At 42.7% G+C, this 12,569-nt stretch overlaps 1 protein-coding gene across 7 annotated transcripts in view; it reads left to right on the forward strand.

The window, feature by feature from the left end:
• MROH2B (maestro heat like repeat family member 2B) overlaps positions 1 to 12,157 on the forward strand; it is a 67,540-nt gene extending 55,383 nt beyond the window's left edge. For 3 of the 7 annotated variants that reach the window (XM_035291623.3, XM_035291624.3, XM_035291627.3), the window contains 10 exons: positions 504 to 691; positions 1,818 to 1,958; positions 3,565 to 3,679; positions 4,288 to 4,434; positions 4,636 to 4,818; positions 9,399 to 9,554; positions 9,883 to 10,014; positions 10,426 to 10,528; positions 11,479 to 11,544; positions 12,000 to 12,157. In XM_035291623.3, coding sequence (XP_035147514.1) covers positions 504 to 691; positions 1,818 to 1,958; positions 3,565 to 3,679; positions 4,288 to 4,434; positions 4,636 to 4,818; positions 9,399 to 9,554; positions 9,883 to 10,014; positions 10,426 to 10,528; positions 11,479 to 11,544; positions 12,000 to 12,106 — 1,338 coding nt within the window. In that variant the 3' untranslated portion in view covers positions 12,107 to 12,157. The remainder of the gene's footprint in view (positions 1 to 503; positions 692 to 1,817; positions 1,959 to 3,564; positions 3,680 to 4,287; positions 4,435 to 4,635; positions 4,819 to 9,398; positions 9,555 to 9,882; positions 10,015 to 10,425; positions 10,529 to 11,478; positions 11,545 to 11,999) is intronic. The other 4 variants (XM_035291625.3, XM_035291626.3, XM_035291628.2 and 1 more) reach the window with 2 other exon arrangements.
• Positions 12,158 to 12,569: the final 412 nt, after the last annotated feature.

Genomic DNA, 12,569 nt, shown 5'->3' on the forward strand with positions numbered 1-12,569 from the left:
TTGCCTGAGACTGTGCCATCCTCTATGATCTATCCCCACCTAGAGCTTGGTACTGTCGCATTAATGATATCGCCTCCTTTCCTCATACCCTAACTTTACTCCAGTTTATATTGGACAATTATGGCTGTACTTTTGTCTGTGGCTGATCATTTTTAGAAGCAAAATTTTCATCAACCCCCTCCCCCAAAAAATCTATGTACCTATATTTCCAGATTAGTCTTTAAGATATCCAAAGCACCCTTTTTTGTTGAAAAACCCCAATGCCGAAAATATTTTATTTTACATGACTTGCCCCCTAGCAGTCACAGGGCTAATACGGCAGTCTCTGAGTTGAGAAATTTCCAGACAAATAAACCTTCCCTTTTCTATGTGTTTTTACTATAAACATGGCCAACTTAGAAAGTAATCATTCGTAAAGAAAACAAAGTTGAAAATCAGCTCAGAGAGAAGATGGTCTTGGAGGAAGTGAGAGTGACTAACCAAGAGGCCCTGTCCCCCTTCAGGTAGCCTGTGCCATGTACGAAGTGATCTCAATGGGCATCTCTATCACCCGCTCGTATCCAGCGCTGTTCACTCTCCTCCTGAAGCTGGTTAGCTGCACACTAGACCAGAAGATGCCCACTTCTCCCCTGAGCCGCAGGCGGCGTGTGATGCAGCAGGGAGAACAGCAGCAGATCCCAGACCCCTGCAGGTAAACGGCCAGTCGGGAAGCGCCTTCCATAGCTGTCCTAATCCCACACTACAGGAGAGGCGCTGCAGAAGTCAGGGTCTGCACTTTCGCACTTTCTGGCATGGCATCCGTTGTCCATGAAGAAACAAGTCTCCACTGTTCCTAAGCCATGGCACCATAGTTCTTGAGCCACTATCCAGTGTAGCTGCACAGAATAGTCACTTAAGGAATAAGGGGCTATGCTTTCTTTCCTAGCGGAATTACTGTATAATCTTTGGTTTCCGTCACTGAGAACTTTGTAGAAAGGCTGGAATCTTGTGGTCTTCAAGGCCACCAGGGAAAGAAGAAAAATTAAAATAAATACCATAGGTCATAAATGCTAGACTTCAGCAATTGAAAAAAGCAATTTTTGCATACCATTGAGAACATAGAAAAGGACTCCAAAGTAAGCCGCGAATCAGTGCTTTCTTAAACTTTAAAATGTTTATTCTGTACTTATCAAAAGAAATCTTTTAGAATTACGAGGTCTAAATTTTCATTTTATATCACATCATTCTGCTTCCCTGCCATTTGCATAACTTTTCATTGCAATATATAATTATAGTGCAAGATTTTTAAGGACATTTTAAATGGCATTTAGATTCAACACATGTCTTTGATTGGTGCAAAAGTAATTGCCATTTTTGCCATTAAAAGTAATCATTCCAATAATACATGTAACTTTACTAAAATGATGATAGCATAAAGAGCTACACCTAAGCCAGGCAGCACATGTGAATGCACAGACCACAGCAACTACATCACAAGGACTATATGGCCAAGAACAATTGTAACACACGTCTACGCATCCTGATTTCAGAGATGCTGTTTTAGAATCAGTGAAATATGGTACTATCTGCTTTTTATTCTTAGGGCTTATTTTTTCTTTTGAGGTAGTGTTGATAAGATTTTGTGGCATTCCTTACTGGCCCACATCATCTGCATGTCCCCCTGGATCCCAAGGCTGAATTGTGAGCATAGGGCTGCCTGTTTTTCCCTTATACAACATCCCCTAGTCCGGGGATGGGAAAGCATTGTGAAGAGTAAATTTGGGAATGTGCAATTCCCTATAAAGACTGACTTCGTTTTGTAATGCTGTCTCCTTTAGGCTTTCAACTGCCACTCTAAAGTGCCTGCAAGCCCAAGCCATGAGAGAAGGCCTTGCGAAGGAATCTGATGAGGGGGACAACCTATGGACTCTACTCAGCAGTCCTAGTACCCATCACATAGGCATATGTTCACTGGCCAGGTAATGTGCAGATTTTCTAGAACCAGATAAAAAGGAGAAAACAAAACAAAACAAAAAACATGCAATACAGGCAGCCTCACTGAGCATGATTGATCCGCTTAGTTGAAGTAGGACAAACAGGGAAGAAAGCAAAGGCAGTGGGAAGAGATGGTAGGATCAGCCCCACACACACCACTGCCCTCAAGAAATGTGATTCAAGTGAACATCTTTAGACAAACTACATTTTTGAAAGAAATAAATGTTTAATATTCACATACCTAGAATTCTGTTGAACATTTTTTTATCAGCTTTAAAAAATTTTTTTATTTTTTTTATTTCAGTAGGTTTTTGAGGAACGGGTGGTATTTGGTTACATGAATAAGTTCTTTAGTGATGATTTCTGAGATTTTAGTGTACCCGTCACCTGAGCAGCGTACACTGTACCCAGTGTGTACTTTTTTATCCCTCACCCCCACTCCTGCCCTTTCCCCCAAGTCCCCAAAGTCCAATGTATTATGCTTATGCCTTTGCGTCCTCACAGCTTCGCTCCCACATGTGAGTGAGAACATATGATGTTTTATTTTCCATTCCTGAGTTACCACACATAGAATAATAGTCTCCAGTTCCATCCAGGTTGCTGTGAATGCCATTGTTTCATTCCTTTTTATGGCTGAGTAGTATTCCATGGTGTGTGTGTGTGTGTGTGTGTGTGTGTGTGTGTGTGTGTGTGTATATCACACTTTCTTTATCTATTTGTTGAAATGGGCATCTGGGCTGGTTCCATATTTTTTGCAATTGCAAATTATGCTGCTGAAAACATACATGTGCCCGTATCCTTTTCATATAATGACTTCTTTTCCTCTGGGTAGATACCTAGTAGGGGGATTGCTGGATCAAATGGTAGATCTACTTTTAGTTCTTTAAGAATCTCCACTGTTTTCCACAGTACTCATTTCCATTCCCACCAATAGTGAAAGAGTGTTCTCTTTTCACGGCATTCATGCCAACATCTATTTTTCTTAACGGCCATTCTTGCCGGAATGAAGTGGTATCGCATTCTGGTTTTGATTTGCATTTCTTTTCCTTGTGCTTGTTGGCCAAATCTTCTTTTGAGAATTGTCTATTTATGTCCTTAGCCCACTTTTTGATGGGATAGTTTAGAGAAACTACATTTAAATTGGGCACTTGGATAGGCCATTTTAAAGTTTAAGCCTCAGTGGCTTTCATAGGTATTCCTTTTTTCTTGGAGATGGAGTAGTCTCGCTCTACACCCAGGCTGGAGTGCAGTGGCTCAGCCTACTACAACCTCCACCTCCTGGGTTCATGCCATTCTCCTGCTTCAGCATCCCGAGTAGCTGGGACTACAGGTGCACACTGCCACGCCTGGCTAATTTTTTGTATTTTAGTGGAGATGGGATTTTACCGTGTTGCCCAGGCTGGTCTCGAACTCCTGAGCTCAGGGAATTTGCCCGCCTCAGCCTTCCATAATGCTAGGATTATGGGCATGAACCACCGTGCCCAGCCAAGCATTCCTTTTTAGACAGATTACTTGCCTGATGAACAAATAAACTAAGATTTCCTCCATTGTTTAGAAAAATAAGTCTTTGCTAAAATGTGCATTTTCTAGGAGCATGGCAGTGTGGCGACACGGAGTCGTACTGGACATCATGGAACAGCTGCTCTCATCTCTCACCTCCTCCTCGGAGAACTACCGGATAACCGGCACAGCTTTCTTCTCTGAGGCAAGGGAGAGCAGTCCTCAGAGCACACTCACTGGGTCACCTTGGGGTATTTCTCTCAGGGTCTGTAGCCCAGTAAGCTCTCAAACCAGTGAAGAGAGACTTCAAAGTGCAGGGCTTTAATAGAGGAGAGACCAGCTACTGCCAGAGATACAGTACCTCAGCAGGGGGTGAAGGAGGAAAAAGAAACCACCTCACTCACCTCCTGCCCTCTGGTTTGCAGACGGCAGAGAAAGGGGGACAATGAATCTGTAAGGGACAAAACAAAGCAATATAGCACTGACCCTTCACATTCTGGCCTAAAGACTATCCCAACCAATCCAGAGGAGGAACACCATCAGTCATCCCTGTTTCCCGTGCCCTGTTTTGCCACCAACACTAGACACATCTCTTATGCAGGTAACTTAGTTCACATCACCATGTGAGCCTGACCTATGCGCTGCTCACATCTAGAGCTCAGCTTCAGCAAGACTTGCTGGTTTATCAGAGGGCTTCCTCCTCTGCTCCACAAGTAGTGAGGTCCTCTCTTTAATTGTAGTTTTGATGTCTTTGGCACTCTCCTGAAGGGAGGCCATGCTCTTAACTAAAGGGGAGGAGTGTCTTGATTTCAGCTCATGAAGGAGCCAATCCTTTGGAAGCATGGCAATCTGCGGGATGTGCTGATCTTGATGGATCAAAGTGCTTGGGACTCCAATGCCACTCTGAGGCAAATGGCCATCCGAGGGCTCGGCAACACAGCGTCCGGGGCTCCTCACAAGGTAAAATGCATTCTAAGGGGAAATGCTTCACTTAAGTCAAGTTTTGAAATAATTATTAACTCACCCACACTTAGTAGTTACATAAAAATTAATTGGAAATCCAAATACATTGCTGATGTGATAGTTCTTGGGTTAAAGTACAGGAAGTACATGACTGACAAAAAACAATTTTCAAGATTAAGCAGTCTTATTTCAAAATAGGTGAGGAAACATAAGCAGTTAATGCTAGAATCTATCATCAGAGGCCTGTATCACCTGGCTCGCACCGAAGTTGTCTGTGAAAGCTTGAAGGCTCTAAAAAAAATCCTGGTGCTGCTCACAGACCGAGACGTGAGCTTCTACTTCAAGGAAATAGTGCTGCAAACAAGGACCTTCTTTGAAGATGTGAGTGATCCTGTTTAGTCATCTTCCCTTCCCAGAAGTGAGTGAACAGAATAAGGTAGCGCTTGCAGAATAAGGTCAGTGTCCCACCCATATTCCTCGGCCTGTCCCAGAGGTCACCTGCAGACAGTCTCCATACAAGCTCTTGGCTTCCTGGGTCTCTCTGCCTGAGGGTGCTCTATGGGTTGGGAATCATGATTGGTCTAAGCAGGGTAAGCCAGAATTGTTGGGGGAAGAAATGCCCTGGGAAGGACCCTCAAGCAATAAGAAACAAGAGTTTGTAGATAAATTTCATAGCTTCCTCATCCCTCAGAAAGATGGAGTTCCACTTGCTCATAACAGTAACACACTCATTAATACTTCCTTTCTGAGCTTTCCTCCCTTTCCTGTCTCATCCCCACTACCCCACATGCTTCCTGGGCTCACCTCCTAAATGAATTACTTGCATCTAAGTCTTCACCTCAAGGTTTGCTTTGGGGGGAAGCATAAATGATGACAGTGCTCAAGGAAGAACTAGGACCCGAATAAAGACAATGTTGCTTCCAACACTACCTTTCCACTTCCAACATTCAGAGACTCATTTTACCTAGGTGTCAGTAACCTGCAGTCCATGGACTAAATCCTACCTACAGCCTGTTTTTGTAAATAAAGTTTTATTGGAACACAGCCATACTTATTGCTTACTTATTGTCTGTGGCTGCTTTCACACTCCATAGCGGTGTTGATTGGCTGTTACAGAGACCTTATGACCCACAGAGTTTAAACTATTTACTGTCTGGCCTTTTAGGGAAAAAGTTTGCCACCTCTTGATCTACTCCAAAGCCCCAGTTTCAAAAAAGAGGAGTCAGCCATCCTTGGCAGAGAAGGGTCATTTTCCCTTATGCCTTCCAGGAAGCACATTTTAGTATTTATTTTTTTGTTTATTCACTGCCATCAATGTAAAAATGTATTTTTAACCTAGACCTATTATTTTGTAATCTAAACCTGTTTCCTCATGTGCTATTGTCAGAGGAGATGGAAAACTGCTAGTTGTCTTCTCTAGTGCATTCTTCATAAACATTATGGCTTTGTTCAATTACCTATTTACCTTACAGTCTGTGGACTTTAGAAGTCTTCATTTCCTTAATTATTCATCATAACTAATTTTTTCTGCTCATTAAATATTTTACAAGCCCATGACTGAGTTGGAACTCTAAATGAGGCTCAAGAAGTATTGGATAGAATCTAAAGAAATACTATGTCTCAAATCTAACCATTTCCTATTTCTTTGCTCCATCTTTTTTAATTTTGCCCTTTCTTCCTGATTTTGGCATTCTAACCGTATGAACCTCTAGATTTTAGTCTGTAGTATATGCCCACAGTCCATGATTCTTCAGTTTCATATTTTTGCAGTTTTTCTTGTCTATGTACTAGCCTAAACCTGGCCGTTGAAAACATCTTTCTCCTTGTTTCCATCTATTTCCTCCAATCAGCTAATATCACTTTTAGGCTAGGCATACTGGCTCATGCCTATAATCCCAGTACTTTGGGAGGCTGAAGCAGGCGGATCACCTGAGGTCAGTAGTTCGTGATCAACCTGGCCAACATGGTGAAACCATGTCTCTACGAAAAATACAAAAATTAGCCGGGAGTGGTGGTGCACACCTGTCATCCCAGCTAATCCGGAGGCTGAGACAGGAGAATCACTTGAACCCAGGAGGCAGAGGTTGCAGTGAGCCGAGACTATGCCACTGCACTCTAGCCTGGACAACAAGAATGAACTCTATCTTAAAAATAATTAAAAGTATCTTGTCCTCAAAAATGCTTACTTACTGGGCTCCCACCCAATTAGTATTTTCTGTAAAAATAACAAAGATATCCTTTATCTTCATTGTACAGGGTGGAAATCACTCCTTCAGGCCCCAGCTGTCAGGTTTCCTGGACTATTGTTGATTTGATAATAATTCTCTTAGAGCTGAGCTTCTAGTACATGACAAGTCCACTTAACAATTTTGTGGTCAAGATAATGTTTCTCAGTGTCATCAGAGAAGGATAAAATATGCTAGTCTTGCTGGTTGTTAGCTCAGAACTTGGTTATTTATTTATTTATTTTTATTTATTTATCGAGATGGAGTTTCGTTCTTGTTACCCAGGCTGGAGTACAATGGCGCGATCTCGGCTCACCGCAACCTCCGCCTCCTGGGTTCAGGCAATTCTCCTGCCTCAGCCTCCTGAGTAGCTGGGATTACAGGCACGTGCCACCATGCCCAGCTAATTTTTTGTATTTTTAATAGAGACGGGGTTTCACCATTTTGACCCAGATGGTCTCGATCTCTTGACCTCGTGATCCACCCGCCTCGGCCTCCCAAAGTGCTGGAATTACAGGCATGAGCCACCGCGCCTGGCCAGAACTTGCTCATTTCTAATAGGTGTCAACTCCATCATGTTTGCGTAAAAGTAAAGTTGGACAAAACTTTGGCTCTTAGTAATAATGTGCTACTTGTTCTCCAGTAATGCCGTCTTTTCACAAGTGTAGTTAACTCTATGATCTATTGCCCACATATTGTTCTGTGTATTAAGCATTGCTTTCCATAATCTCCAAGTTTTCTTTCTTTTTTCCTTTCAATATTTAAATACTTTCTTAGAATTTTTAAAACATGGCGACACTTGAATGAAATGGTAGAACAGAAAACGTGGCTGCTGCCCCGTGTTCCATTTCCTTCTTGCTGCTATTCCCCACACTGTCACCCTGAGCAATTGCTTTATCCTCTGTGACTCTATTTTCTCAAGTGAACATGAGGATATTGGACTAGACTTTCCCTAATATTTCTCCCAGCACCCAAAACACTGTTGGCACTTTTTTCTTTCTTATTTTTCATCATCTCAATCGGTTGATTCTTCCTCGGCTCATTGATTTTGCAAAATTCAAACTTCTTTAACTAAACGCCTCTCTACTTTTTTGGTACCTTGTTTTTGGTTAGCTTTCTCTTTCTAAATAAAGAGAGGTTTAAAAATAAATCCTGACCTTATTTATAATAAATTTTAAAAATGTGTTTCTACTTTCATTTTCATTATACAAGGTCACATCTGAGCTTTTCTGGTCTTTTCCCAACAAACCATCATTTTTTTAGAAGATCTATATTAACTTTATTTATTTATTTATTTATTTATTTATTTATTTATTTATTTGAGACAGACTCTTGCTCCATCGCCAGGCACCAGGCTGGAGTGCAGTGGTGCTATCTCAGCTCACTGCAACCTCTGCCTCCCAAGTTCAAGCCATTCTCCTGCCTAAGCCTCCTGAGTAGCTGAGACTCCAGGGGCATGCTGCCATGCCCACATAATTTTTGTATTTTTAGTAGAGATGGGGTTTCACTATGTTGGCCAGGATGGTCTCAATCTCTTGACCTCGTGATCTGCCTCCCTTGGCCTCCCAAAGTGCTGGCAATACAGGCATGAGCCACCACATTCAGCCAACTTTATTTTTTATGTTTATTGTTTATCTAAATAATATTCTGCTATTCAGGACTACTTTGTCTTTAATCCCTCTTTGTTCATATGGGTATTTTAAATTAGTTTTCTGGGCCTAAAAATTTTTTTTTAAATTCCATGAAATTCATCTCACTTCATTTCTTCCTTGTTGGAACTCTGAAACAATTAGTAAAGTATATGAGATAATGGGAGGCCATCTTCCTCCCCACCTTTCTCTTCTTTTCTTTTCTTCTCTCTATTTTTTTTTTTTTTTTTTTTTTTGAGACCATCTCGCTTTCTTACCCAGGCTGGAATGCAGTAGTACAATCGTGGCTCACTGCAGCCTCCTCCTCCCAGGTTCAAGCGATTATTGTGCCTAAGCCTCCCAAGTAGCTGGGACTACAGGCACCTGCTACCACGCCTGGCTAATTTTTATATTTTTAATAGAGACGGGGTTTCACTATTTTTGCCGGGCAGGTCTCAAACTCCTGACCTCAGGTGATCCGCCAGCTCGGCCTCCCAAAATTCTGAAATTACAGGCATGAGCCACCACACCCTGCCCCTTTGGTTTCCTAAAATCATTGCCTGCCATCGTGGACAAAAAGCAACAATGTTCCGTAACTTCACATACTCAAGAGTAGAGCTAGGCACTTCCGGGATTAACCTCTCTAAGAACCAAGGCCCAAATTCCCAACTTGCCTGTAATCCCTTTAGAAAATATTTGGTGTTGTGAGAATAGTACTGGGCCTTGGGCAATTAAGGTTAGAGGCCCCATAATTCTAGGCTAGTCATACAACCAAACTAATTTCCCTCCCTGGCCTTTTCTTTGAGTACCCCTGTTTATCATTCCTGTGCTAATGGTCACATTTCCCCACTGGCTACTCAAAGACAGAAATCAACCCTCTGGCATCACATAAACCCCCATACCCAGGGTTTTTTAAACCCATGGAGTATGGAGAGAAGGATTCAGGGAAAAGTTCTTGGAATATTTACAGGCCATGGCTATGATGCATCAGTGCCTGCGTTCCAGCCTTCTTTTGCTGAAATGGGGATAGTGGGATAAGAGCCAAGAGTGTGCTGGCAGGAATGGCATGTGATAGGATATTCACCACGACATGCGTTTGTCACCACAGGAGCAGGATGATGTGAGATTGACTGCCATCTTCTTATTTGAGGACCTGGCATCCCTAACAGGAAAAAGGTGGAAGATTTTTTTTGCTGAGGAAATAAAAAAGAGCCTGATTTCATTCCTTCTGCACCTTTGGGATCCCAACCCCAAGATTGGAGTTGTAAGTGCTCTCCACAGACATCTGCCCTCCTGCTCCCCCCACGGCTGAGATGTGCCAATAAGCCTGGTCTAGCTGCACCAGGAGCCTGGTCTAAAGTCATCCCTTAGAACTGAACCTGAAAACCACTTCTCTAATTCTGGGTTCTTTTTGCCATCTCTTCCCGAGTTTGCTCTTCCATCCTGGAAACTGAGAAGGTGCCAGCAATGACTATAAAGCCATTCACACCACTGACTTCTACTGCTTCTTTCCCAGTACTGTTCAGCACTTTTTCCCTTCTAGAGGAGATCCTAACATTCTGGACTGTGATGCAGAAAACTCTGTTTTCCAGGCTTGCCGTGATGTCTTGATTGTCTGCATTCCGTTTTTGGGCCTTCAGGAACTCTACGGGGTATTAGACCATCTCCTTGATCAGGATCTACCAAGGGCCAGGGATTTTTATAAGCTATTCTGTATGAAACTGGTGAGTGTCCAATAGATGCCACCTTGAAAAAAGGCAGGACAAGAGTCTCAACAAACCCTAGAAGAGCAAACAACGTAGCGAGGAATCTCTGGCCGGAGCCGGAACTGCCTTGGAAGGATAGCAGTGACCCGGTGTCCTGCCACAGGACCCTCTGCTCATTTCCCAAGTCCTGACTGGGATCTATTCTCTTCGGTTCCTAACATTCGTATCTGTTGGTTAATCCCTTAAACTCTCATGCCTTCCTGATTAAATGTAGATCAAAATACCCACACGACAATTTTCGGCCAATTAATTTATGGATGTGTGAGTGCTCACTGGCCTTTACAGATCCAGTCTGAGGACCTATAGGATGCCAAATGTCACAAAGGTTCACTTTCCACTTGCCCTGTTTGTAATTCACATCTCTTCTAGGCCAAGAAAAACCAGGAAATTCTGTGGATCCTCCACACACACTCCTACACCTTCTTCACCAGTAGCTGGGAGATAATCAGGAGTGCAGCTGTCAAACTCACAGGTGAGTACGCATCACCATTTCCTACCCAGATATGTCTGCTTTTTCCATCTAGTTTTACTTTGACCAGAAGCTGTCCTGTGTGGATACTAGAAGACGAGTATAACTTTTTGATTAAAGCCCAGGAAGGGCTTTTACCTTCCATCTTGTAACATCCTCCCTCAAAGAAACCTGCTTCCTTTGGCAGTGAAAACTCATAACCTCTCCTGACTTGCCTACACTCACTCTTCTCCCATCTTGAGCCCTTCATGCTCCTTCCAGCTCTGAGTCCTTGCCCCTTCTTTTCTCCAAATCTTTGCTCCCAGCTGCTGCCTTTACATAAACACTTTCCTTCACCTCGTCCCATAAGATAAACTATCCTCAGCATCCAAAGTTCAGTTCAAGCCGAGAGCTTTGGCAGCATTATACAAGTGGAAAGCATGTTAATGTGGGGCCAGCAGCCTGTGGCTCTCCCATGTGATTCTGGAAATTGACTTAACATTATGTTACCTCTCTGCCTGATATAAAATAAAACATAAATAAATCTCTAAGGATCTTTCTATCATGAAATTCTAACAGACCCACTCCCTTCACCACCTTCAAGACCAAATTAAAAATCTGAGGATTCCTTTTTGAATCACATATGATCTCTACCAACTACATTATAAACTTTTTGAAGACTGAGACCCTGTGTTACACAGATTTGAAATCTCAACAACAAGTAGCCTCCTCAGAAGATCATGTGTGAACTCTGCCAAATACTCTGGATAAGTGACTACTTGCAGACATGGCACTCAGGACCCAATAGAAGTCACCCTCACATCATTCTGAGGGGTGCAAAGGAAGTCATATAATTTGCTAATTCACCAACCTACCATTTACATTCTCACCAGGTGCAGAGGCTAACCTGATCTATTTTTCTTGGCCTCTCCTTCTATAATGAAACCAGTAACACTGTCTCATATTAACTTTAGATGCCATCATTCTCAATTTGACCAGCCAATACGTGGAGTTATTAGACAGAGAACAACTGACCACACGTGAGTATCAACCTTAGTTTCTGCCCAGCATATTGTTACCTTGTTAGGAAAAGAGAAAATATTGCTGCTCTAAGTTCCACATGAGCCCAGAACTTGAAAATCTTAATATCAATTATTGTGTCTGATGCTCTCTAGACTCTAGAATTTCCCCAGGCTATAAAGCCACCTCCAGCTCCACCCCTTTGCAGGCATCAGAAACACCAATAGATTACAACTTTCCAATTGCCTAAACCTACTGATCACAAAGTCAGGGCCTTCTCTTCCTTTATTTCAGTGTTAAAATCATTCTCGTAGTTCTGCATCCCACCTTTTAGGATAAAATGTGAGCATGAGGACCCGAGCCCCGCTTGGGTCTGACCCTCAGTGCTGAAAAGTTGGGCCTTGGTTTGGTCTGCCCTTCTTGCTGCGCTCTGACTCTCCTCATCCACCTGACTTTGCTATTTTTGGCATTTCAGGGCTCCAAGCACTTCGTCAAGATACCTGTATTAGCGTCCAGAGAGCCGCCGAGGCCGCCCTGCAGACCCTCCTGAGAAGGTGTAAAGAGACAGGCATTCTTCTGTAAGCCATCAAGAAATAAACTGCTGCCTTTTTCTATAACTGACTCCCGTCTTCATCCTATTACCTCCCAAACTTGCAGCATTTTGAGGAAAACGATGCCACCTAGAATGTGGGTATTGAAGTGGTGATATATTCCTTCCTCTCCAGAATCTCCCTGGTGGCTTCCATTAGCAAAAAGCAAATCCCACAAGTTCACTTCAGGGATAACCTGTGATTTGGATAGTGACAGCCACAGAGCTTTGCATAGGTTAGCCCTCTATCTTGAGAAAGTAAGTCCCAGCAGACTTCAAAGAGGCAGAACTTGACCCACATAATTCTGCTGCCACTAAAAAGAGGTCCACTGTTATTTTCCTCATGTAACCCTTTCCTCTCAGATCTTTGTCAGCTTTGAATTACTACCCACATTCCTCTTTTCAAAATCAGTCTTATGATAAACTTTAACCTGCCTATTCTCTCCCAGGTTGCAA

The sequence above is a fragment of the Callithrix jacchus genome, chromosome 2 (genome assembly GCF_049354715.1).
Source record: "Callithrix jacchus isolate 240 chromosome 2, calJac240_pri, whole genome shotgun sequence".
In the NCBI taxonomy this organism is placed as follows: Eukaryota; Metazoa; Chordata; class Mammalia; order Primates; family Cebidae; genus Callithrix; species Callithrix jacchus.